The following is a 24213-nucleotide window of genomic DNA, read 5'->3' on the forward strand; positions in this document are numbered from 1 at the left end:
TCTGGTTTTATATTGCTGTGTAATTGGAAGGAAAGCTTGTGTTTTGCTTCAGGTAAAATATTTATTTTTTATGAATATGCTTTCATATGTTTATTTTGTGTATAGCTTCAATTATGAAACATTTGTCTTCAGTGTTTGGACACAATACTGCTGTTACTTACCAAGTCATGTAAGCTTCCTTCAGTTCATCTTGTCTAGAAATAAGATTGCTTTAGTGCTGTTAAGACACTAGCTGACACTGTTTCTTTATTTGGTTTTATTTAACTTCTATTATCACAACTTCTTATTCTTGAACAGACATTTGAATTGAAACTCTTGTGTTACTGGCCTTAGTGAGCACCACTAGTATTTATGGGATTTTGTTCTTGGCATTGCAGACTCCTTTTAGGTAGGGAGCTTGCAGAATTAGTTAAGACTGTCTGTCTAAGTTAAATAGTCACTAATCCCTGATTGCTACACACAATAAGATTACTTTGTTGCTTTTTTTTGTTTTGTTTTGTTTTTGTAAGCACACATCTTTTGAGAGACTGACTTAATACCCATATGAAGAAGTTTTGGCTAAGAGCTTCATATTACTAATCCTCTTGTTAGCTTTACAGTAGTTCCTTTGGGAAACATCTGTTCACTTTCTTCAGTATTTATTTTTTAGACTAGCCATTGAAGGAGGATATGGATGGAAAGCTGTCTACTCTAATAATCTTTTGAAGAATATGTCAGTAGTATGTATTTCTGATAAGTAGTTACTTATTTATTTTATCTCAGTCATGTTTTTTATTTTCTCTATCTTAACCCTTCCACCCCTACAAGTGATTTGTGTGCATATTCCTGGTGAACTACTTGGCCTGTTTCAGTCCACACTTCTGTTATCATCTGCCCTACCCCCTTGCATTTTCATATCAGCACAGTAATAATAAGCTTGTCTATACTACCGAACTAGAGGTACTAGATCACATATTTTGACGTCTAGGCCTGAGTCTATCAATTCATTCTTTCTCTTGAGTTCAGATAAATTTAAATGGGACAGTTGGTAAATTTTTACTTATACCAAAAAATGGATAAACTTGCATTATTTTTATTCTTTGCTGTGTTCATTGGAGAAAAGGAAAAGCCTAGGATAAAAATAAATATATAGTTGTATTGAATGACACAAATATTAAATGCTTTTTCCCCTCAAGTCTCTGCCAATGTGGGAAGCTATGGAAAGTGTGACTGAGGATATTGGTGAAATTAAAGCATTTGAAAGCAGGAGTGTTTTATAGTTAGAGTTATCTGCTTAGTCATATTTTTTGTAAGCAAACAGCTTTTGAAAGACTGAGTTAATACCCATAGAAAGAAGTTCCAGCTGAAAGCTTTCTGTTACAGAGTGCCATACACAACATGCAAAGACTTTGGGCCAGGGTGAAAAGTATGTTTAAAAAAAAAAAACTTTTCAAGAAAAGAAGGATATTATGGTTTTTCTGAAACACTTCAGAGAGACTAGGAAAGAGTTTCAACATGGATATTTGAGAATCTAGATTCTAAAGTCTGAATGTGTTATAATACTGAGTCAGCACAAAGTCTACATTGCAGCTAACTTGTTTTATCTTCTACCTCTCCTTCTTTTTAAAAATTTTTCTTTGACTGAGGTATTCAGTCTTCGCTGTGTCAAGAGACAGGCTTTTTTGAATGTATGTCTCAGTGCCTGAATATGCATTTGGTTGCAGGTGTTCTGAATTCTGCACCACTGCTCTTGCCTGGACGACATGCATTGAACGCAGGGTTGCTGGCTGCCAGTGCTGGTGGAATGATTCCATATATGATTGATCCTACTTATACCACAGGACTTACTTGCTTGGGTTCTGTGTCAGCTCTCTCAGCCATAATGGTAAGTTGGGAAATCGTAGGATGTGAGACAAGTTAAAAAAACAGTTTGTTCTTCAGTTTTGCAAGTTTCATATCCAGACTCCTGATATTTATAGTGCATATATGCTAACTTGAAGTAGAAATCCCTAAATCTAGCTGCATAGCATCACTGTTCTAGAGAATAGGCATGTATGTATATAAATACTTGTATCTATGACTTAATGGAGCCTCTTTTGTAACAAACTGGTATTTTAAAAGACTTTGGAAAATTTATCCCTAAAATACTTAGGACTGTTGGATCTACAGGTTATCTCAGTAACATAATATTATCTCCATGTGCAGCTTCCCTTATACACCCATACTAGTTGCTGCACGCTTTACCCTGAATATTATAATTCTGTAAACTTGTTCTTGCAAAGACTGCCTGTTGTGAATCCTTTAGTGGTATTAACAGTTCTCTGGAGCTTGTTAGGGTGTTTCTGTGAGAAAAATGTGACTAAGCACACGATGAGCACAGTGGAGTGCCTTCCTGTCCTCAGAAGGCAGAATTGGTAAGCCCTGTCCTAGGGCCACAGCTTGGTGTCTCCTACAGTTAAAAGACTTGAATTAAGTTATTAAGTATCTTTATTTAATTTTCAGTGCTGCAGGCAGACTGTCTTTTCTGCAGGTCCCCTTAGTCAAACCTTATACTGAAGCATTTTCTTTCTTTTTTCAGGGTGTCACTTTAACTGCAGCTATTGGAGGTGCTGACATGCCTGTAGTTATTACTGTCCTGAACAGTTATTCTGGATGGGCATTGTGTGCTGAGGGCTTTCTACTGAACAACAACTTGCTGACCATTGTTGGTGCACTCATTGGCTCCTCTGGTGCTATCCTCTCTTACATCATGTGTGTGGTAAGATGTCAGCACCTATGTGGTCTCCATCTACATGTTTTTTTAATACCTTCAGAGGTGGTGACTCCACCACCTCCCTGTGCAGCCCATCCCAGTGCCTGACTACTCTTTCAATGAAGAAATTCTTCCTCATACCTAGTCTTAACCTCCACTGACATAACTTCAGGCTGTTTCCTTTAGTTCTGCTGCTACTGGGAGAAGAGGCCAAAACCCATCCACCTACAACCTCCTTTCAGGTTGTTATAGAGTGTGGTAAAGTCTCCCATTGGCCTCCTCTTCTCCAAACTAAACATTCCCAATTTCCTCATTCTCTTTTTGGAGGACTTGTTCTCCAGACCCTTCACCAGCTTGGTTGACCTTTTGATAACGAAAGATATTATTCATCTTGCTTGCTAGGATGATGAGCAGTCAGAATTCTGAACACTGGGTGTTTGAAGACTACAAAGTTATTGGATGAAACTGTTGTGCTAGATGTCAGTCTCTCTGGTTTGGAGACATTAATCACACTTCAAAACTGTGAGGAAACCCCTTGCATTGATTTGGGTGTTGAATCTTGGTTCACATATGTATGATCACTTGTGCTTGGCTGTGTTTTTCAGTCATGTCACTCTGAAGTGTGGTTAAATTTAAGTGAATTTAAATTTTATCATCAGGAGGTACTTTTAGTTAGTGGGATTTGAGACGAATACAAAGTTTGCTTGTTGGAGTGTCAGAAAGTGCACCTTGTTCGGAGCAGCTACTTCGAAGTCCCACGGGGGGGCAGCATGCTTGCATGAATGTGCTGCTGATTGTACTTCATGGGTCAGAACAAATGAGTAAATCTATAACTCATACTGCTTTTTTAGTATTGGGCTCCTTTTATATGGAGTGTTTGTACAGAAGTCTCTTATTTTTTTGTATATTTCCCCCTTTTCTTTTTAAAGATGGAAAGGTAATGACTGTTCATAGTGCACTGTCTGCCAGCTTCCTGATTTTCTTTGTGTTTTGCTTTGGCTCATGTGTTCCTGTATGATCAGTGCTGCTGTTCTACTGTCCTGATACTTTTCTATAGTCATCGTAGGCTGTCTTCTTTTACTTCATCTCTGCTGACATGTAGTGTTGTTACCATGTTAGGAGTGTTCAGTATTGTTCATTTTCATCTCTTGACATACAGTTTCAGAGGAGCTGTGCAGCTTCATGGAGGTGAATTCAAATGAATAATCGCAAGTACGACTTAGTAAGAATCTTCCTTGAACATTTTGTGTTTCCTTAGCAACAAGAAATCAGCTTATGGGACATCTTTTAATATATAAAAACACATACATTCAGTCAGCAGTTTATACCATATCAGGAGAAACATGATGCTTATGGGCGACAGATACAAGAAATATGTTCTTGGAAGATCAAATTCATGTAAGTCTTGGTGAAAATATCTGCTGGGTATATATTTACCCAGTCTGTACTTTAATTTTCTTTTGCTGTCCCCTTCTTTTAAAAATTTTATTGCTAGCTTCTCTCAGCACGCACAGAGAGTTTTGAGATACTTGGAGTAATCAAGGAGAGCAGGAATCCTGGGGAAGTCATTAGCAAAGTAGTTTTGCAGTGCTAAAGTGGTTTTCCTCTAGGTATTTCTCAAATTTCAGAATGTGTGGGTTTCTGAGTTAGTATTCTAGAAATCTTCTCCTGCTTTATATAGGCCCTGACAATTAAAGTTGATCAGGCAGTAAAATTAAAATCACTCTGAAGTTCAGCACAATAAGTAGAAATACTTAGCATTTTCTTTTCTGCTTTGCTTCCTTTAATGGAAATCATTACTAATAAAAGCATTGTTACAATTGGGGGATACAGTATCATTGTCTTGAAGCTTGTGTTTCAGAAGACAAAATGCCTAACTTTTAATAAACTCTGCTTTTGGCTGTTGCAACCTGTGGAATTAAGCAAAAATATTCACCTCCTGTAAAACTTCCAACCCAAGCAAGGTATTGAAGCTTATCTAGTACACATGTGAAGGTGTTTGTGGAAACATCTTAATGGTTGAAACCTTCTTTTTACAACAATTCCAGTTACTTTATTTCATAAAACTGTATCTTAAAGATCCAGAACTGTCTCTTAAAGCTTGAATTGATAAACTTGGCCACCACGTGTTCTGATAATCACTTAGTTTTTGCACCTACTTGATTTTCCACCTATCCCTCTTTTGTGCTTCTTAGTAGGGTGAGTTTGGGACAAAGAATATAGCTTCAGAACTAAAAAATCAAAGGCCTGTACTGTTCACTCATTCTGTCAATTGTGTGTTTACTTCAGAACGCTTTATTATATTAGCACAGCCTTCTCCCTCCTTTTTTTTTTTTCTTCAGAGCGAATACTTGATCTTTGCAACTGTAATATTAGAATCAGTGTGCTTAAGAATGGGGAAAATGCATCAGGGTGAAGAGGAACCATTACTAGGGATAGTGAAATGGAGCAAGATAAAGGACAAGTTATGTCAGACTTAAATTTTATCCTGACCTACACTAGCTGTTTCTTATGTGCAAGCACTTGGAGTTCTTGGGGATCCAGAGTTTGGTTTTCGCTGGGCTGTAAGCTCCTGGTGAGTATTGTGTATGCACAGCAGAGGGAACTTTTTGCTGGTAGTTGGGTTATCTACAAATCACAGAATCACAGAATTGTGCTGAAGTGCCTCATCAACCTGTTTTTCCAGGGATGGTGACTCCACCACCTCCCTGGGCAGCCCATTCCAATGCCTGACTTCTCTCGCAGTAAATAATTTCTTCCTCAAATTTAGTCTAAATCTCCTTTGGTGCAGCTTCAGGCCATTTCCTCTAAATCCTGTCATTCTTCACTTTGGAATAGAGGCCAGCACCCACCTCCCTACAGCCTCCTTTCAGGTACTTGTAGAGAGTGATAAGGTCTCCTCTCAGACTCCTTTACTCCAAGCTAAACATTCCCAGTTCCCTCAGCCTCTCCTCATAAGGCATGTTCTCCAGACCCCTCACCAGCTTGGTTGCCTTAATGGTGAAGCCTGCACTTTAATCATACGTATTTGGGGTTTATGGTGGTAAAGAAGGTGAAGGGGGCTATGGAAGTTTCCAGACTGACCCTGTACTGTGTAAGTCTTGGTTGTGTTGGTTAGTTATTGCTTTATGAGGTCTTGGCTCATTTTTGACATCTTTTATACCACCTCCCTCCTTTTTGGTGTTCTTCCACCCTCTTCCTTCCCTCTCTGGTCTGGAGCCAGGCAAGGGTGCTTCAGTCTCATGTTTGCTTTTTGTGTGTTCTCTAATAATAATTAGAACTCTTTTTTTCTTTTTCTTTTTTTCTTTTCTGTTTGGTTTTTTTTTTCCTGTTGGACTGGTCTTCCCTATTAGACTGGTCTTTTGGTTTAGATATGCATAGAAAGTGCTTTGCCTCTTGTAATCTTAAGTGTGTGCAATATCTGAAGAGGGTGTGCTGTCTTGCCTGACCCTTAATTGCTGTAGTATACAAAGTAGTCTGTTTTTTTATTTGGAAGTGTAATGTTGTGTTATAAGTCAAAGGCAATGTCTGATTAGAGAATATGAACTACTGCTCACTGAAGACAGCAGAAGGATGCTTTATATCACTGCAATGAGCACCTTCCTTCCAGTGTCTGAAACAGTGATTATTTACCAAGATAAACCAAAGCTTTTCTAACATCTTTTGTTGTGTTTGTCTGTTAGGTCATGAGTTTCACAGAATGATTTACCTTCTCAGGCTATAGCAAAAAACCTGGGGAGGAGCACCATTTGAAGTACTGGTGGAAAATACACATTTGGAACCATACTTCTGTGTAGATGTTTCCTTTCACTTCCATATTTGCCTCTCCAGGTTGATTCTTAAATTTCACTGTGGTTTCTGAGCTAGCACAGCAGATGTATGACACACCTGTTTAATGAAATAAGTGATCTTTTCCTGTTATGTTCCTGCTTCTGAAGTTTTATTTACTGCAGTTCTAAGTTTTGCCTACTTCCAGATATTGCCAGATAATACTTTGGAATCACACTCACAAGGAGACATGCCAATGAAAGCATTTAGCAGCATCTTTTTGCCTTTGTATCTACAGATCCGAATTTTCAGAATGTGTTCTTCTCTTAAAGCTCTTAGTCTAAGATCTCTTGTTCCTCTTTGGTGCTCAGACAGTAAGTTAATGGTCCCCTTCGGTTCATTACAGTTTGTTTTGAGTTAGCATTTGGTTAGTTTTGTGTGGCTGCTTGGCTGTTTTGTGTTCTTACCTGTCTTGATACTGTAGGAGCTTTGCCTCTGTACAGTCTGCAAGAGCTATGTGGCTTCCATGCTGTCTGAAAGCAGTTCTGTGCTTACATGTTGAACTGCTTAAGAAACTGTCTTGCAGAAATTGTGTGTATGTATATATATGTGTACGTATGTATATACATGTTAAAAAAAGTTTAATTCTGGCCTCAAATATGCATTCTTTTTATATCCCTCCCTCTACGAACCAAGAGAGATCAATATTTCCTACTTGTTTTATTTCGTTCTTTGCCTTGGGTAGATGTTGTTTTCTCATTACAGGTATGATGTCATGTGTTAGAAGCTGATGTTTGGCTAATGTTGAGTTAATCTGGAACTCTATTTTAAGGAGCCTGTTTTAAGCAGTTTTAAGTTGTAAGCATGCAAAGCCATCAGATAAAGCTATTACTTGGAAGGCTTTAATATTTTCAGAAGTTTTCTTTGTAGGCATCTCCTCTACTGCATTTTTGGATTTCAGCTTTGGCTGATCAAAATCCTCTTGTCTTTCAGGCTATGAATCGTTCTCTTGCAAATGTGATTTTAGGGGGCTATGGCACAACATCAACAGCTGGTGGGAAACCCATGGAAATTACTGGAACCCACACAGAAATCAATGTGGACAATGCAGTTGAAATGATAAAGGAATCCAATAATATTATTATTACTCCAGGTAAGACATTCTTAACTCAAATAGCAAAATCTCCAGGGGATATATTACTGAAAAAAACCCCAGCTCAAGCATACAAAAACCCAAACTAAAAAACCTGTAGTCTGTCTTGCAATAGCAGCAGCATGTTAAATGCTGAAAGGGTCTGTGGGATCTGTTTTTATTCCCAGGTTAGTCACTGTCCCATTATGTAGATGTATGTGTCACTTTTTTTTCCTTGAGTGTGTCTCTTAAAACTTTGACTTTATTATTTCGATTTAAATTCTTCAGGAGAAAGGCTATCTGTTGTAACTTACATATACAGTTGATTTTGTGTACAGCTGTTGCTGCAGTATGAGTTTCCAAGAACCAGCGGTACCATCAACAAAATATCTGTCAAGTTACTGATGGAGGGGATTTTGTTTATGTTTGTCATCTACTACCTCAGTTCTGCATTGTTTTATTCTGAAAACAGCAGAGAAACATCTCAAATATATTATAAAGTAAATACTGGAACTAAAGTAGAGAAATCCCTGAAAGCCAAAGCCCTTAATTGTGTGAAGCTATTATGTTGGCTGTGGGCTCCAACAGTTCAATGGTACTTTCCCTGTTAGGACAGGTCAAGAAAGGAATAGTTCAAGACTTGTTTTCCTTCAACTGAGTGGCACAACTATTGTGATGAATTTGTTTTAGCTGTGGGGAAGAATGCTGAAAATATAAAGTTGTCTTTCATTTTGTTTCAGCTTGAATTAAAGCATCAGTGAGGTAGGGTTCTAATTTCGTAAATTACCTTTGTTTCCAGCAAAGCTTGCAAAAATCTTCAGGGATTTTGGCTCTCGCTCTTGTGGTTAAACCTTGAGGACACATTAATAGTTTGTACTCTGCATTTTCTTCCTTGGCATTATTGTTTTGATTAATTCAGACAAAGACTGAAAGGAATATATGCTGCTAAAAGCTTTATTTAGCCGCTAGAGTTGCATTACAGAAATCCAAAATTTTATTTAGGATACCGTGGTGAAGTAGCTTGATGGTAGCCTCTGTATAATTTTTTCAGTATACCTGTCTGAAACATCATTTTCTGATCACAAAACCAAGTGTTCTTTTTTTTTCAGCTGAAATAAGTTACTTGTGTAGTTAAACTGGTCAAACTACTATACTGTTAGTGGTCATAAGACAAAGAGGATTAAATGAATTACTGCAGCCAGGCTGAAACTCCCCTGGGAATATGTGACTGTCTGATATGTATGTGTGTGTGTGTGTGTGTGTGTGTTTAGATGCGTAGTAATGTGTATATATATTATTAGTACATTCATTTATTTTAAAACATGAGAGCTTCTGTTTTTGTGGAAAGTACACGTACTGTCTTTTAACTGTTGTGCACTGACAGAGAAAAACAACTTAGAATTTGGAAATTGTTTCAGGTTATGGTTTGTGTGCAGCAAAAGCTCAGTATCCTATAGCTGACCTGGTGAAGATGTTGAGAGAACAAGGGAAAAATGTCAGGTAAGTACTTTTCTTGATCAGAAGAATTACAGTTTTGTGTTTTGTTTGGGATTTTTTTTCCCATTATATTAAAATCCGCTACAAGTCTGTTTTGGTTTGATTTTGCTTTCAGCAGTTATTATTATGCTGATCTCTCTTTCAGATATACTTGCTGGAAGACAACTTTAGCCTTAGTGTCCTATAGCTGACTATCTATATATAAGTATAGTTAAACTAAACTATACTTTAATTTAAAAGGTATTTCTACCTTTTACTGGAATTGGGGAATTAAGATCTCTTACTCCTTACACTGTCATTATTGAATTTTGGAAGTAGTCCTAGCAGTTGGAGAATATTTGTTACTATTGTTGTTGGGTTTGGTTTGTTTGGTGTCAAGCTGAAGTTCAGTTTAAAAGAGCAACTTTAAAATTGTTGCCCTCTCTGTTTGTGAAACTTCTATCAAATAACTAAAGGAGTGAAATGGGAGTAGTTGAGCATCCTAGGGAGGAGATGGGTCTTCTGCAGTATGGTATGAAGTGGAAGAGTAGATCAGGTATCAGCCTCTGCACCAAGAACATGAGGTTTACTTCTAGTAAGGGATAACTGACTGTCAATAGAAGTAATGCTTACTAATACACAGCAACATATATGTAAATACAGGCAGTAGCATCCAGTTCTGATTGGTATGTTAGAAACAACACAGAAAGGAATTACCTACACTCTAATGTTATATGCCTTTCCTAAGTTAAAAATCCCCAGTCTAACTTGCCTTTTTACTCATCTAAAAATTTTGAAGACCTGTTAGCTGTGCTACAAAAGAGCCTTTTTTTTCTAATGTGATGACAGTGTCGCATGCTTTTGGCTTTCCTTCTGTGCTTCTGTGTGGGGACAAGCTTTATTTTCAATCATCCTTGGTGGTGACATAAAAGCTTATTCACTTTGTCTTTTATGTTGGCTTTGCAGGGGAGAAATGTGAATGAATCCTTGAAATAGCTGGCTTATACTTGAAATGAATCAATTTCAGGAAAGGATCACTGCAGTGGTTACCTATTATTTTAATGAAATAAATCTGTATTTACAGTTTGTGGTAACTCAGGCCTTTCATCACTTTGCGGAGCTCCCACGGTGTTCATTGAGTGCAGCTGCTGTCCCTCTGGTTTCAGTAGGCCTGGAGTGCCTCAGGACCCTTGTGTGCTCACCATCCAGATGTAGTGACACTCTCACACATCCGCTGTGGAGAGGTGCCAGCACGGACATACGATTGTCATCAATTTGTAATGCTTCTACCATGCCAAGAAAAATTGTGTCTGTCATATGCTCTTTTTCCGCTTCATGGCTCACAATTGATCCAGAGGAGCTGTTGTTTTCATTTATATTGCCTATAGCCATAACATTGCCAGTGAAAAGCACAGATTATATAACATGGTGTGTAACCTTTGACTAGGGTTTAAATTCAGAAGTATGAGAGTTTAGAAACTTCAGACTGTTTAGTTATTAAATTGCATAGCTAACATCATCGCTTATGACTGTCGTGCAGCAGATCACATCTTCAATGTATTAGTAGGATCAAATAAACAGCCTGGATATTGCTGAGCCTTCACTGTAGCTTTCCTTTGTTAAGCATGGGTTAACAAACTTTTCATAGGCTAACTTTTCGTAGGCCTCAAAATCCATTGGCCTTGGAGAGAAAATGCTTGTTCTATGATTGGTGTTGTATTTCTTCAAAGTTACAACTGAGTAAATTGTTCAAAGTTCTCACCTCACCAGAGTTCTTCAGCTATGTGGTGTGTTGGTTGTAGGCCTGTAGTTGTGGAGTTCTGATTTTTTTTTCTATCTATTTAAACTGTATTTGATAGTAATTATATTTACATATATAATTCTGTAGTGTTATAGGACAGCTTTAAACTGTATACATTCGTATATGTGCATGGGTAATTGATGCTGTCCATTTTCCATATCAAGTTAACTACCTGAGCTTTTGCACCAGTATGACTTTTCTAAGACATCTTCTAACAATGTATTTTGTTTTACTGCATAGTGAAAAGGGCTTAATCAGAAAAATATATTGCAGGTTGAAAGGGCTCTTAAAATTGTGCTTTGTATAGTTTAATGTGGTGATTTTTTTTTTTCAGGTAACTCTCACAGTTGAGAGAAATGCAGATTACTTCTTTAACAGCCTTTCTAGTTAGTTGCTAATATGTTAGTAGTTTTAGATATTTAACCTAATTTGTATAGGTAACTATCTTGAGGATTCCAGATATCTTGGATTTCTGTCTTCTGATGCTGGAGAATTTTAATTACTATTGAGCCCATGGACACATGAGTTTCTTACATTTAAAAAAATATAATAGCATAAATCTAGTGTTGGACCCGTATTTTTGGATGTTTATTGTTACTGCTATGGCTGATCTCTAACCAAATGTATTTTTCTCAGTTGTTGAAATTGCTTGAAAATAATAGAACATGTGGATGGGTACCACCTACACATATATCTACAACTTAAAATACAGAATTGGTAATTTCAGTTGTTTAGTTACATTGACTTACACTTGGCATTCTTGTCCTGTGAGCTGTTAAGATGCTGTCCCAGGCAGACTTGACATACTGCGCAGCTCAGTGTACATAAGATGGAAATTGCTATCCCTGCTGAATGGCAGCATGAGGACAACATGCATTGATCCAGGTTTCTAGGAAGCTGAAATGTGCTTACTAAGCAGACGCTTAAGTTTGTACATGGCAGTTCTCAGTTTGTTTCTTACAGTCAGATTAACTGTGTAAGTTCTGAGTTATTAATGGTGCCGATGAAGTGGCAAATGAAGTCCAACATTCCTGTTAGCTTAGAGTGCCATATTACTGTAGCTAGAAAGGATGAGCAAACCTTGTTGTACCTGATCTGCTTCTGGAAGGATGCAGCTATAGCAGTATGGTGCAGGAGTTATAGGTATGTCATTGATTTTGTGTGGGTTACCTCAGTTCAGGGTGACCTTACTTGGTCAGTTGGTGATGCTTTTTGTTGTCAGGCTCTTCTTTTTTACCTGCAGTTGAGCTCTTGGGAGGATTATTGCATTGAGCTGAGGTCCATGCCATGTATTTGGATCTTGCTACTGCTGTGATAAAACTGTAGTGGTTGGAAATGAGGAGCCAGTGCCAACCTTCACTTCAGAGCAGCTGAGCTTGGTCCATTTCTAAAGTGCTGTTTCTGAGGACATGTTGCCTCAGATGTGACACCAGAACTAAGCTAGCTAAGCTAACTAGGCACTTTGATGTAGTAATCAGTGCAGTCACGTATAATGAGCAATGTGTGATACTGCTGTACTTACAAGTTGTGCTATACTGCAACTACTGTTATATGTCAGGATTCAAGCTGGGAAATGCTTGTGATATGGTTCTCAGTTAAGCTAGGTTGTGGTGTTCTGTTTTTGTTTTTTCCTCCAAACACTTTGAATATCAGATTGTTTGCACTGGTGTCAATGAAGTGAAGAGGTGTCAAAATACATAAATGGGATAGGGGAAAGAGGAAGTGAGGCAAAACCCTTGGGCAAATTATTCTCAGTGTATGCAGCTTCTACAGTGTTGGGCAAGTTGAATTAGGCACCAGCAGATGTTACTTACATTGCTCTGTATGGTCTTGGAATAATGACAAGAATACTGTCTTTACATGGATTAAGTGGTCTTGGAACACCTTTGCATTGGGTTAGATACGTGTTAGCTCTTTCAGTATTGTTTACAAGACTGCTATCTAGATAGCTGTAATAAAGGTAGATGCTGCCTTTATGAACCATATAAAAAGTAATTTCCGTTTTGAGATTTTTTCAGTAATTTTTCATGCAATAGTTTGTCTTTTTCATCCTACCATAATTAACTTCATACTACTTTAAGTAACTTGTTTTGCCTCTGAATTTAAATGGTTTCTATGTTGGAAGTGCTGTCTAGATATGGTGTGTCTGGCAGAAGTTTTAGATTTTTAGTCTAAATGTAAAAGAAAGTATTGCAATCTTTGTATTACAAGAAAAGGCTCGAAATCTGAACTTGTTTTTTAGGGTGCTGTGTTGTCTTTCTAAAGATAAGTATCTGAAAGCAGCTGATTAAAAGGGCTGAATATCCTTACCTGGTACTCATGCTGGTTAGATGTGAGGTCTCAGTTGTTAGGTGTTACGCTCGCTTCAGTGTATCTGACAGCTGGATGTAGTAAATAAGCCCCATGTTAGACGGTGTGTTAGGGTCAAGAAAAAAACTTCTGGTGAATTCTCTGTTTCAGTGAACTATCAGTATGCTGTGTCAGTTAAGGCACAGCTTGATTGTGAGTCTTTGGTACTGGAAAAGTATATGTATACTGAAACTTGGTGTCATGTAAACAGAAAGTTAAAAAGAATTGTGAGATTTCTGTTGGATGTAGAAACAAACCTACAGGAGTTCTTGCATGACTGACTCTAAAAAACATATCAAAGAACCTTACTTATTCTTGACTTTAATACATTTTTACTATAAAGCATATCTCTCTTCTAAAATCATGCTGTGATGAATTTTTTAATATGAATGAGGTTCAAATTTTGAACATCTGGGAGAGCATATATGACAAAATGTTTTGGCTGTAATGTGTGTAGCTTTGAAGAATTACTGCTGATAAGAGAGAGGAGCAAGATACTCAGCATTTATTAGACACTCTAAGCCATTGAGGATTCTAGCTCTAGCTTTTCTATGCTTGCCTGAATTCTGCTTTCAATTGGACAAGCTAGTTTCACTCCAGACATTGTCAATATTACCATGTGAAATAATCAAAGCCTTAGGCAAATATTTTTAATGATGCTTTTTGACACATTTGCACACCCAGTTTCAAGAGGTACTGGCAGGCTGCTGTCATATTTGATTAACAGGCCATTAGAAGCAGACTTCTAGGAGTCACTTGAGCATTTGTCTAAAAAGGTTTTTTATGAGCAGCTTTCTCAAACTTTGTGAACACTCAGTATGTGATTTCAAGCTGAGTATGTCAGAAGTCTGTAGATAGCTGATGCCATAACTCTTCCTGAACTAAGATAATTTGTCCCTTTCTTTTTTACTTTCTTTTCCTCCTTCCAGGAATGGTGAAGTCAAAGGTGAAATTCATTCTCATGGCAGCTTACTTTTTGGCTTTCCAGCTCTTGAAATATGATTTTATGTGTATATAGTATTTAGTAGAAACCTCACAAGTATTTTGTTTTGTGTACTGCCAGAGCAGCTTTGGTTGCAAAGGCACTCAAATAATTTTATTAGAAACAAAAGAGAATTTTGTTGGAAAATCTATTTTTGCTGCCAGAGGAGTAATGAGTTTTCTCAAGTGTACTTCAGAATAAGAGTTGCACTGTCTGTAAGTGATTGAATTTGGTATACTTAAGGACTAGCTGCGGTACCACACATGTCTTATATTACTGAGTGGTGTGAAATGTAAGCTATTAATGTTTTGTTCTGTGTATTTGTTCTCCTATTTCTGATTCTAAGTATTATCCTTCGCAACGGAATACCTGATGTTTACTGGCTGAATACAGTCTGTTCTTTGTTTCTTTAAAAGCATTCATTTTAAAGCTAACTTTTATCCTGCTGTTTGACCTAGAGCTTAAAATTGTAGAGTATCTAATATTATGTGGATTAATCATATGTCCTTAATTTTGTTGCTGGAGTTCCAGTCGTCTCATTTTTGCATTGTCTTAAGGTTGACTTGCTGGTAGAGCACTCAATTGCCCTTTTAAGGATGTATTTGTGCAATGTTAAATTCACAATCTGTGTTGATTGAACTGTGTGACTCATGGATAATCAGTGATGTGTTATCCACTTCCATTGAAGTGGAGTTGAAATTAGAAGTATGTGGTGATTCATCATGGCAAGTTGATTTATCAGTTTTTTCCCTGCTTTCTGAAGGAGTCTGAAGCCTTTATAGCATTCCTGACTAACTTGGATTTCTGCTCAGAAATTTCTCTCCAGAAATCCAAGAATTTAGTTTTCTCTGGGATATTTTCTGTCTTTTCTAGAGTACATTCAGCATTCCTTATTAAACATTTAATTTCAGTCACATACAGCCTTAATCTGAGGCATTTCTGGTGTGCTTAAGTCAGCATTACATTTCATGATAGCTCCAGAGATGGGAAGACAGAAAATGAACAACACAGTAGACGTTGGTATGTGTATATATATAGGGCCAGTAGATGAGCAGAGAAGTACAATCTACCCACAAGAAATATATTTGCTTCTAATCAAAGTATATCTTTGGAAGGTCCAGTTAAACTAGTTTAAACAGCTCCGTTCTGGATTTTGTCAGGTTTTCATTCTTACAGAACTGCGTGCATGCCTTAGCATCCCTTACAGCCTTATGTCTGTCTGAATTTTTGCCATCTTATAAGCAGTGTATTTTCTCACAGCTTTGTAGTTCTCCACCTTCTCACATCCTCTGCTTTTAAAATTTTGTTTCCTAAAATCAATCATGAGAAGAAAGTGATGTGTTAACCTGATTTAGCAAAGCATTTTCTTGTGCTTGATGTAGAGAGCCAGCTAATTTTTTATTGGATTGGAGTGTTACACTGTGATAACAATGCATCCTCTAGAGGTAAGTCAGTAAGGTAATTTGCCAAGGGCATTTCAACCTCTAGGTGTGGCTTTGCTTCGGAAAGGCTTTTGGCCTTTTCCATCTGGAGTCTTAGAGTGTGGTCAGTTCATGTACTCTGTGGTGCTTTCTGGTTTCCATTGTGTAAGTTACCCACAAAGCATATTAATGTGGGTGGTAGTTTTGCAGCTAAAAGGCTTAAAAACCCCAAAGGTATCTGTCATGGGTTTTTAAATATGGTATTGCTTGGAAGGTGGACATCAGTTCTTGCTGTGTGTGATGTGGCTCAGGATGATGAGTGTAGCCAGACAAAATGGTGAAATTGTACTCTTGCTTTTAAAAGTAAGTGAAGAAAAGCTTGTTGGTATAAGATGTTGGTCCATCTAGCAGTGATGTGCTTCCAGGCATTTCTTGCCACGAGTTCTTCCTGTGTAGATACTGAAAGTGTCCATCAGGCTCTCAAAAGCCACTTTGCAGGTGCAACAGCTTTCTGAAAGAATCTTATTGTGGTGGAAGGGTTGAAAATGTACTCCAGCTTCTCTAGTTTTGCTGGGAAGTGGACATATTCTTTTTGCATACCTGTTGTGTCAGTCATACTTCTAACTGCAGAAAAAGAACAGCTGCTCTCCAAGTGAAGAGACATCTATGGGCCTTGTTCCCATTCCCACCTGCTCAGTTCCCTGCCACACTTGAAAAATAATGACAATATCTTTTAACATTTAACCATTTTATTTTATTAATTCACATATGTGCTTATACTTGAAACTTCTCAGTCTTGTAGGTCACAAAGTGGCAATTTTACCATGTTCATTATTAAGTAATGGAATTTGACTCTCTTTTTTGTTAGGTTTGGTATTCACCCTGTGGCTGGCCGTATGCCTGGTCAGCTGAACGTGCTCTTGGCAGAAGCTGGTGTTCCTTATGATATTGTCCTGGAAATGGATGAGATCAATGAAGACTTCCCAGGTTAGCATGGGATCTCTAAGTTTCCACTAGATTTAAATCTTTTCAGTGTTTATTTAATTCTGGATTTACAATGTGCAAGAATTTAAAAATTAGAAAATTTAAGTCAGGCCTCTCAGTTTTCCTTTGTGCCTACTGTGATATGGCTGTAGAGGAAGTGAGGTCTTTCTCTTGCGATCTCTGTGCTCTTCCAGCTGGTGATAGGTGAGCTGAGAGGAATACAAGGAGTACTCTGACTCCTTGTTGAAAACTGAGAATCAGAGTACAAACAGGCAAAGCAAAGGGAAATACTGAAGGCAGGAGAACTGCAAAGTATAGATGTCAAAGAGAGATTAAATAACCCTGTGTAACTTGTTTCCTCCAGAACCAAGGGGAGTCTTTGTAGCTGTAAAATAAGTGGCAAGTGTGTCTTTATCACTGCTAATTGCTTCATGTAAGAGAATTACTGTTACTTGTTTAGATCGGGTGTTGTTGGATGGCTTGACCCTGCCATGTCTTTCAAATTAGTATATCATTTTACAGAAAACTTGCCTTCTTACATATTTATTTAAAAATCAGAAGTTGCTGGCAAAAGGTTTTTCAAAAGAATATTAAAAACAAAATCCAGGCACATAAAAATCCTCATTTAAATATCAAAGGATTTAACTTTAGGTTGTCAAGAGAGGTCTAAAGTGTCCATTGGAATGGGGCTGTAGGTGGCTGCTGTTTGCTAGAGATAGTTGGTAGCAAGCTGGGACTTCCATATAACTTGCCTGGTAAATTTGTAAAATATTTGTGAATGAAATTCCCAATTTTTTTTTTTTTTTTGTCTTGCTGCAGAAACTGACTTGGTCCTTGTTATTGGTGCAAATGATACAGTTAATTCAGCAGCTCAGGAAGATCCGAACTCCATCATAGCTGGAATGCCAGTTCTTGAGGTCTGGAAGTCCAAACAGGTGAGATTAACAGAGTTGTGGAACACCTGCCTTAGGTAGCATGCTTTTAAAAACATGGTTTGTAAGATAAGCTATCAAGGTTCTCCTTCTTTTCTGGTGTTCTTGAAGTTTTTCTGCAAGGTACCCAATAAAACAATCTGCAATTCTCAAGTGTTATGCACTCTTTATGATGTTTGTACACTTTCAGCAAGTGCTTTAGTGAGATTAATGAAGACTGCAGTAGAAAAGACCAGTTAAAGTGCTTCTGCTGAAAAATTTGATTAGAATATATCATGTTTTGCTCACATCTGCAGCCCTTAAGCATTTCTGTACCAGTTCCTGCTTTTTAAGTTCATAGGAAATTGGATTAACAACTTAAATATTAAAAGTGGAAATACAGAAATTAAAAAAAACACAAACAAATAACCAAAATGAGGAACAGGGTGGAAGAGAGAGATCTTCATGTGTCCAGTTTGAACTCACGGTTTATTTACCTCACCAGTTTTGCTCCTTCAGAAGAATAACATCTGAACTACAATACATATCCTTGAGTTTCCTTGAATCTTTGATCTCTTGTTCTGAACACATTTGTATCCTCAGTTTTTCTGTACATTAGCTGTTCAAGTACTCAGAGTCACAGGCACATACATGCATTGGTATTTTTTGTGTAGCTATGTGTTGAAATTTGAGAGACAATCATGGGCATAGTTGAAGTTGGTAAAGCTTCAGTTTGTTTGCTGAAGGTACCATGGTTAACCGATTTGACATTTGATAGCTAAAACTGGCTGAAATTTATTTTAGTATTTTTTTATTTACACATTTATTTACTTCAAAATGCCTCTTATGAGGTAGTACAGAGTAGCAGTCTGGACAACTACCAGGGAGTGTTGCACCAAATATTTATTTTAATGCTCATCTGAATTTTTTTGCTCTCAGGGAATTTGGTTCTTAAATAGTTCAAAAATAAAAAAAGCCTCAAACTTTCTATGGTCTAATCATCAGTGCCCATCTTGCTTTGACTTTATTGTGTGTCATGAACTAAAAGCATGTGCCTGTAGTCTCCTAATCTGACATGTAATACTGTGTTTAACAAGAGTGTTTCTGAAACTGGCCCAGACACCAATTTCTCTCCTATATTAAAAACTGAAATACAGTATTGTAGCAGTAAGCAATCTCTTTTGGCCAGTGTGTGGAGGCTGACTGTATTGTCTTTGTTTGAGGAGGAATGGTGGTTGGATTTTGCTGTTTCAAACATGAACCCTTTCTGTGCAGGTCATTGTAATGAAGAGATCTTTGGGAGTTGGTTATGCAGCGGTGGACAATCCCATCTTCTACAAACCAAATACTGCCATGTTGTTGGGAGATGCTAAGAAGACTTGTGATGCCCTGCAGGCTAAAGTCAGGGAATCATATCAAAGCTAAATACTATATACTGTCTTGTCAGCGAAACTGTTATTTGGCCAGTTGGACAAAAACCCTATTAATTTAATCAAAGCATAAAGCAAAATTTCAAATAGATGTAGGCAGATACAAACAGATACTTATGTGGTTTGAGATATTAAATGTTATGTTCTGTTTAATCTCTATAGAAAAACTGAAGTCTTGGGGATAGTTTGATCTCTACAGAAAAATTGAATGGTTTCTTTTGGGGATTGTTTGGATGCCATGAGTTGGGAACTATTTGGGGAAGTTACTTTTCTTTAAAATGCAATTCCACTTCTGTTTGTAGTGCCTAGTTACATTAGGTGAAATGAAACACATCATTTCAGGGACCTGCCAAGTGATCTTCAAGCCTTACAAGGAAATGTAAAATTACTTGTGCTGCTTACCTGTTTCAAGCAGCTGCTAAATTCTCCATCTTCTCCAGTTGTTTCCTTTTTTAAGTATTTGAAGAAAAACATGGTCCAGTTCTGCATAGGCAGAACCTGATGGCCTGATCTGTTCATAGAATTTGGACCATGGTGTTTCAGTTTACATTCACTTAGACTTTTAACTGCATTTGCTACTTTAAAATTTAGTGTTGCTTTCTTAATTAACATTTTTAGTGATGTTGGAAAAGGCACTTCTGAACATATTTAAGATGCTGGATTTTATTAGAATTTTTCTAAATAAATCAGCTATTGTTTGGACAGAACAGAAACATGCGAAACTAAAAATCAAGTTTTTTTATTATTTGACTTCTTCCTAATCTAGTTAAAGGCAATGTTAAATTCCCATAACAAGCTCATCAAATAATTAAATTATGACATAGATTGCTTTTTTTTATTATTATGCTAAGTGTACTTGAGTAGAACTGAAATATTTTCATGTTTAATATGTTTATCAAGTTTCCATAATGATCCAGCAACTGTCCATGTTAATGAAGGCTAAATAGAAATATCTGTACTTGTATTAGAAAGCATTCATATTTGGGGAATATAAACAATTATGAAACCTTGAAATTAATCCATGTTGATTGGTAGACGAAACACTTTTTATGATACCATGTATACAGACCTCATGTAAGATACAGTATTTCTAGTTCGCTACCTCTGTTTTTGTGAAGATCATTTTTGAACAGGTAATACATTAAGAAATGTTAACAGTGTATGAAAGAAGCTACCTTTTTTGCAAGTCTCTTTTACATAATTTAAAATTAAAAAAAATCATATGTTGTATGCTGCAGGAAAATTCTTTTGATCAAATTTTAATTTAAAACATTGCGGCAGCTATATTTGGATGGAGCTTCTTGATTTTATTTTATTCAACTTCATTTTTACGTCTGCAAAAAATGGGAGAAGAGGGAAAACAAGGACATAATCCTCTATCTCACTCTCTCCCAACTAAGCAAAAGGGGATTTGAAGGGATTTAGCATCCTGAAACGTTAACTTTTGTCTTGTCAAACTTGAAGTATTGAACTGCGGTATGCAACCTGTCTGTACTTATAAGTAGCTTTTGTAAAACTTGGCTCTACATTTGTATTTGGAAAAAACCCCATACTGTTAGGTTGGATCAGAAGTACCAGTGTTATCTCTAAGACTGTGCTTTACCATGGAATACCAGGTAATTGTTGAAGTGCTAATAAAATTATGATTATTTTTCTTTAGTGTTCAGTCTCTTTTCTCTATTGTGTTTTCTGAGTAGGTTAGTAATTTGAAACTCTTTGAGAGTTAGAAAATCAGAATGCCATAGAAGGATGGTGATACTGCTAAATGTAGTGAAAAGGAGTAATAGTGAAATCTGGATATTTCTTTTCTATCTTAAATTCAAATAGTTCTTTAATAAATTCATTGTAGTATGACTACAGAGTGGTTGGAGAGCAGCCAGGCAGAAAGGGACCTGGGAGTCTGGATTGACAGGAGGCTGAACATGAGCCAGCAGTGTGCCCAGGTGGCCAAGAAGGCCAATGGCATCCTGGCATGTATCAGAAACAGCATCACCAGCAGGTCCAAGGAGGTGATTCTGCCCCTATACTCAGCCCTGGTAAGGCCACACCTTGAGTACTGTGTTCAGTTCTGGGCCCCCCAGTTCAAGAAGGATATTGAGGTCCTTGAACAGGTCCAAAGGAGGGCAACCAAGCTGGTGAAGGGACTCGAACACAGATCCTATGAGGAGAGGCTGAGGGAGCTGGGGCTGTTCAGCCTGAAGAAGAGGAGGCTCAGGGGAGACCTCATTGCTCTCTACAACTACCTGAAAGGAGGATGGAGCCAGGCGGGGGTTGGTCTCTTTTCCCAGGCAACTCTCAGCAAGACAAGAGGGCATGGTCTTAAATTGTGCCGGGGGAAGTTCAGATTGGATATTAGAAAGAATTTTTTCACGGAAAGGGTGATCAGACATTGGAATGGGCTGCCTGGGGAGGTGGTGGACTCTTCGTCCCTGGAGGCATTTAAAAAGCGACTCGATATGGCACTCAGTGCCATAGTCTAGTGACTGTGGCGGTAGTTGATCAAGGGTTGGACTCGATGATCTCTGAAGTCCCTTCCAACCCAGCCTATTCTATGATTCTATGATTCTATGATTCTATGACTAATATTACTGGACCATAGCTACTTCACTATGAGCTCTGCTAGTAAATGAAGAGGGTTAGACAACTTCTGAGAGCATCTGATCCCAGTATATGATGCTTTTTTGACTTAGGAAAAATAAAAAAGCATGCTTTAAGAACTTACTTGGCCGAGTACTTTGTTTTCAATTTGCTGAGGTGTGAGATAAATCTGATTAATTTGAGACTGCTACCAAATATTTGCTTCAGTTCTTAGTTATTTAGTTCTGCAAGACAGTCAAGTTGATTGTTGTGATGATTTCAATTTCTACCTTTAAAGTGAACAGAAACTGAATAAGTCTAGCCCTCTGATAGTCTACTCAGTGTTACCATTGGACATGTCTGTCATGGAACTCTCATGTTTTTTTCAAGCTTTGGTCAGGCCAGGTCTTTTTCAAAGGCTGCAGCCTGGTGTTGATTCATGAGGTAACTTCTCCACACTCTTGATTGAACAGCTCACTGGGAAGACATACATGCGTAGTATATGGATTTTAGTATGACATGGTAAAGCTGTAGCCTGTATTCTTTTTTTTTTTATCTGACTGCTAGTTTGAAGATGCTACTCTTCACTCAATCTCTAGCTGCTTATTATCACCCAAGAGATACTTACTTTAGCCTACCTAAAGCAGGCTGTGAAAACCTGTTCTGATCGGACCACGGCAAAGTAGTGCAGTAGGAACAGAAGGAGAGGATGGAGGACACTTGTCTCTGTTCAGGAGATCCAGTTTGCAGTGCCTGGCAATGGCTGTTGAGACACATGCTTGGATCTTTGTTTTTCATAACAAACAAAGATTTTGTTGCACTACTTAAGTTACAGAGGAGGTTAGTTTGGAAGGATCCTCTAGGGATAATTTGGTCCAGTCCTCTGCTGAAAACAGATCCAGTTTGATCAGTGCTCCGGACTTGGATTTGAACTTCTCGTTGGAGAGTCCTCAGCCTCTCTGTTCTCCTGTTGAAGTGTTTGATGCTTTTCATTGTGAATGTTTTTTTTTAGTATCTAATTGACTACCTAAGATTTTAATATCTAATTAATATATAATATATTGATATATAAAATATTAATATCTAATGGATATTTTAATATATATTTTTAAATACCTAATTTAATAACTGTTCTTTGCTGCAACTTGTGTGTATTACTCAGCCAAATCCTCTTGCTGTACTCCTCAGAAGAGTCTGTTCTCACCAAAATCTCTTGGAAAACAGGAAAGTTCTGCTCTTCTAAGGCTGGCAAACTCTGTTCTTTTTGCTTCTCCTCAGTTTGCTCCCAGTTTGTCTCGGTTCAGTATGTCAGGGGTTTGTTGTCCTGGACACGCTAATCCAGACACAATCTAATAAGTGTGAAGGGCAGAGGATTCATTGTTTCTCTTGTCTGCTGATTGTATGCTTACTGATACAGCCCAATATGCAGTAAGTCTTTCAGTCAAGCTTCTCTTGTTTCATGATTGTATGTTGTGATCATCTTTCTCTTCTCTGCAGAACTCAACACCCACTCTATATAGTTATATAGAGTTATTCCATCCTGAGTAATGAACTTCACATTTGACTTGAAACTTAATGAGATTCCTGTCAACATATTTCTTAGCCTTCTGAGGTTCCTCTGGCAGTCATGGCTGCCAGTATATTTGTTCCAGCAACTTGGTAAAATCTGGAAGCTTGTGAGTGCTTTCCTTGTTGTTCAGGTCAGTAATAAGGGTGTTAAGAAGTGTTGCCTTCATTACTGACCCTCTAATAAGTGCTGTTGGTTCTTCCCCAGTACCTGGATTTCATTCTGTGATCACAACCATTTGAATCTGCTCGATTGTTTGTGTAGGTGGTACTCCACCTGTGTAAACTATATGTCAAGTGCCTTGCTAAAAATCAAAGTCTACAACCTGCATCCATAGGGTCAACCATCTTGCTGAAGAAGGCAATCAGATTATACAGGCATGATTTGCCCATGGTAAAATTGTGCTGCCTGTTCCTAGTCCCCTTGATTTTCATTAAGTTCCCACGGGAGCTGGCTATCTAACCTTCCCAGGATCAGGGTTAGGCTGTTTGGCTTATTTTAATCCTGTTCTCCCCCTTGCCCTTTTTGAGCTGCCAACATTGAGATCAGAAATTAAATGCTAACTTTGTAAAAGCTGCTTTTTCTAGCAAACACACTTTACTTTCTGTCCTTAGAAGTACTGAGTGCTGGTGATTGGGCTTTGAAGCTTTTTGCACATAGGAAAATTTCACTGATTATAAAATCATGAGGTTGCAGTTGTGTGACCTATTAACCCATCAATCTGTTTCTCAAATTGTTGCTTTATTATGGTGTTTTAGAAACCCTATCATATATAATGAGTTGTACACATCATGCTTTGTTGGATCCTTGTTGCAAGCTTGCAATTCTGAATTTGAATAGGGAAATTTGTCCATTTGACAAATGTCCCTTTGAATAGGGAATCTGGGGATTGAACCTGGTTTTATATTTCAGTTTGAATAAAAAAGCTGACTTCTGGAGTGAATCAGTTTTTTTTTTTTTTTTTTCCCCTCGGTAAGTTTTGGTTTGTTGCAGAGTGGCTTTAGAACACACAAACTTCGATTCTTTTGAAACAGCCATGAATGAACATCCAGTCGGTAGCACGAGATTAAAAATGGTCAACAAT

At 37.6% G+C, this 24213-nt stretch overlaps 1 protein-coding gene across 4 annotated transcripts in view; it reads left to right on the forward strand.

The window, feature by feature from the left end:
* NNT (nicotinamide nucleotide transhydrogenase) overlaps nucleotides 1-20644 on the forward strand; it is a 43375-nt gene extending 22731 nt beyond the window's left edge. For 3 of the 4 annotated variants that reach the window (XM_030466714.1, XM_030466715.1, XM_030466717.1), the window contains exons 16-22: nucleotides 1704-1864; nucleotides 2558-2737; nucleotides 7493-7652; nucleotides 9050-9131; nucleotides 16529-16647; nucleotides 17464-17579; nucleotides 18831-18980. In XM_030466714.1, the coding sequence (XP_030322574.1) occupies nucleotides 1704-1864; nucleotides 2558-2737; nucleotides 7493-7652; nucleotides 9050-9131; nucleotides 16529-16647; nucleotides 17464-17579; nucleotides 18831-18980 (968 nt within the window). Of the gene's footprint in view, nucleotides 1-1703; nucleotides 1865-2557; nucleotides 2738-7492; nucleotides 7653-9049; nucleotides 9132-16528; nucleotides 16648-17463; nucleotides 17580-18830 lie in introns of all 4 variants that reach the window. The other variant, XM_030466713.1, reaches the window with a different exon arrangement.
* Nucleotides 20645-24213: the final 3569 nt, after the last annotated feature.

Source organism: Calypte anna, chromosome Z (assembly GCF_003957555.1).
Source record: "Calypte anna isolate BGI_N300 chromosome Z, bCalAnn1_v1.p, whole genome shotgun sequence".
Lineage (NCBI taxonomy): Eukaryota > Metazoa > Chordata > Aves > Apodiformes > Trochilidae > Calypte > Calypte anna.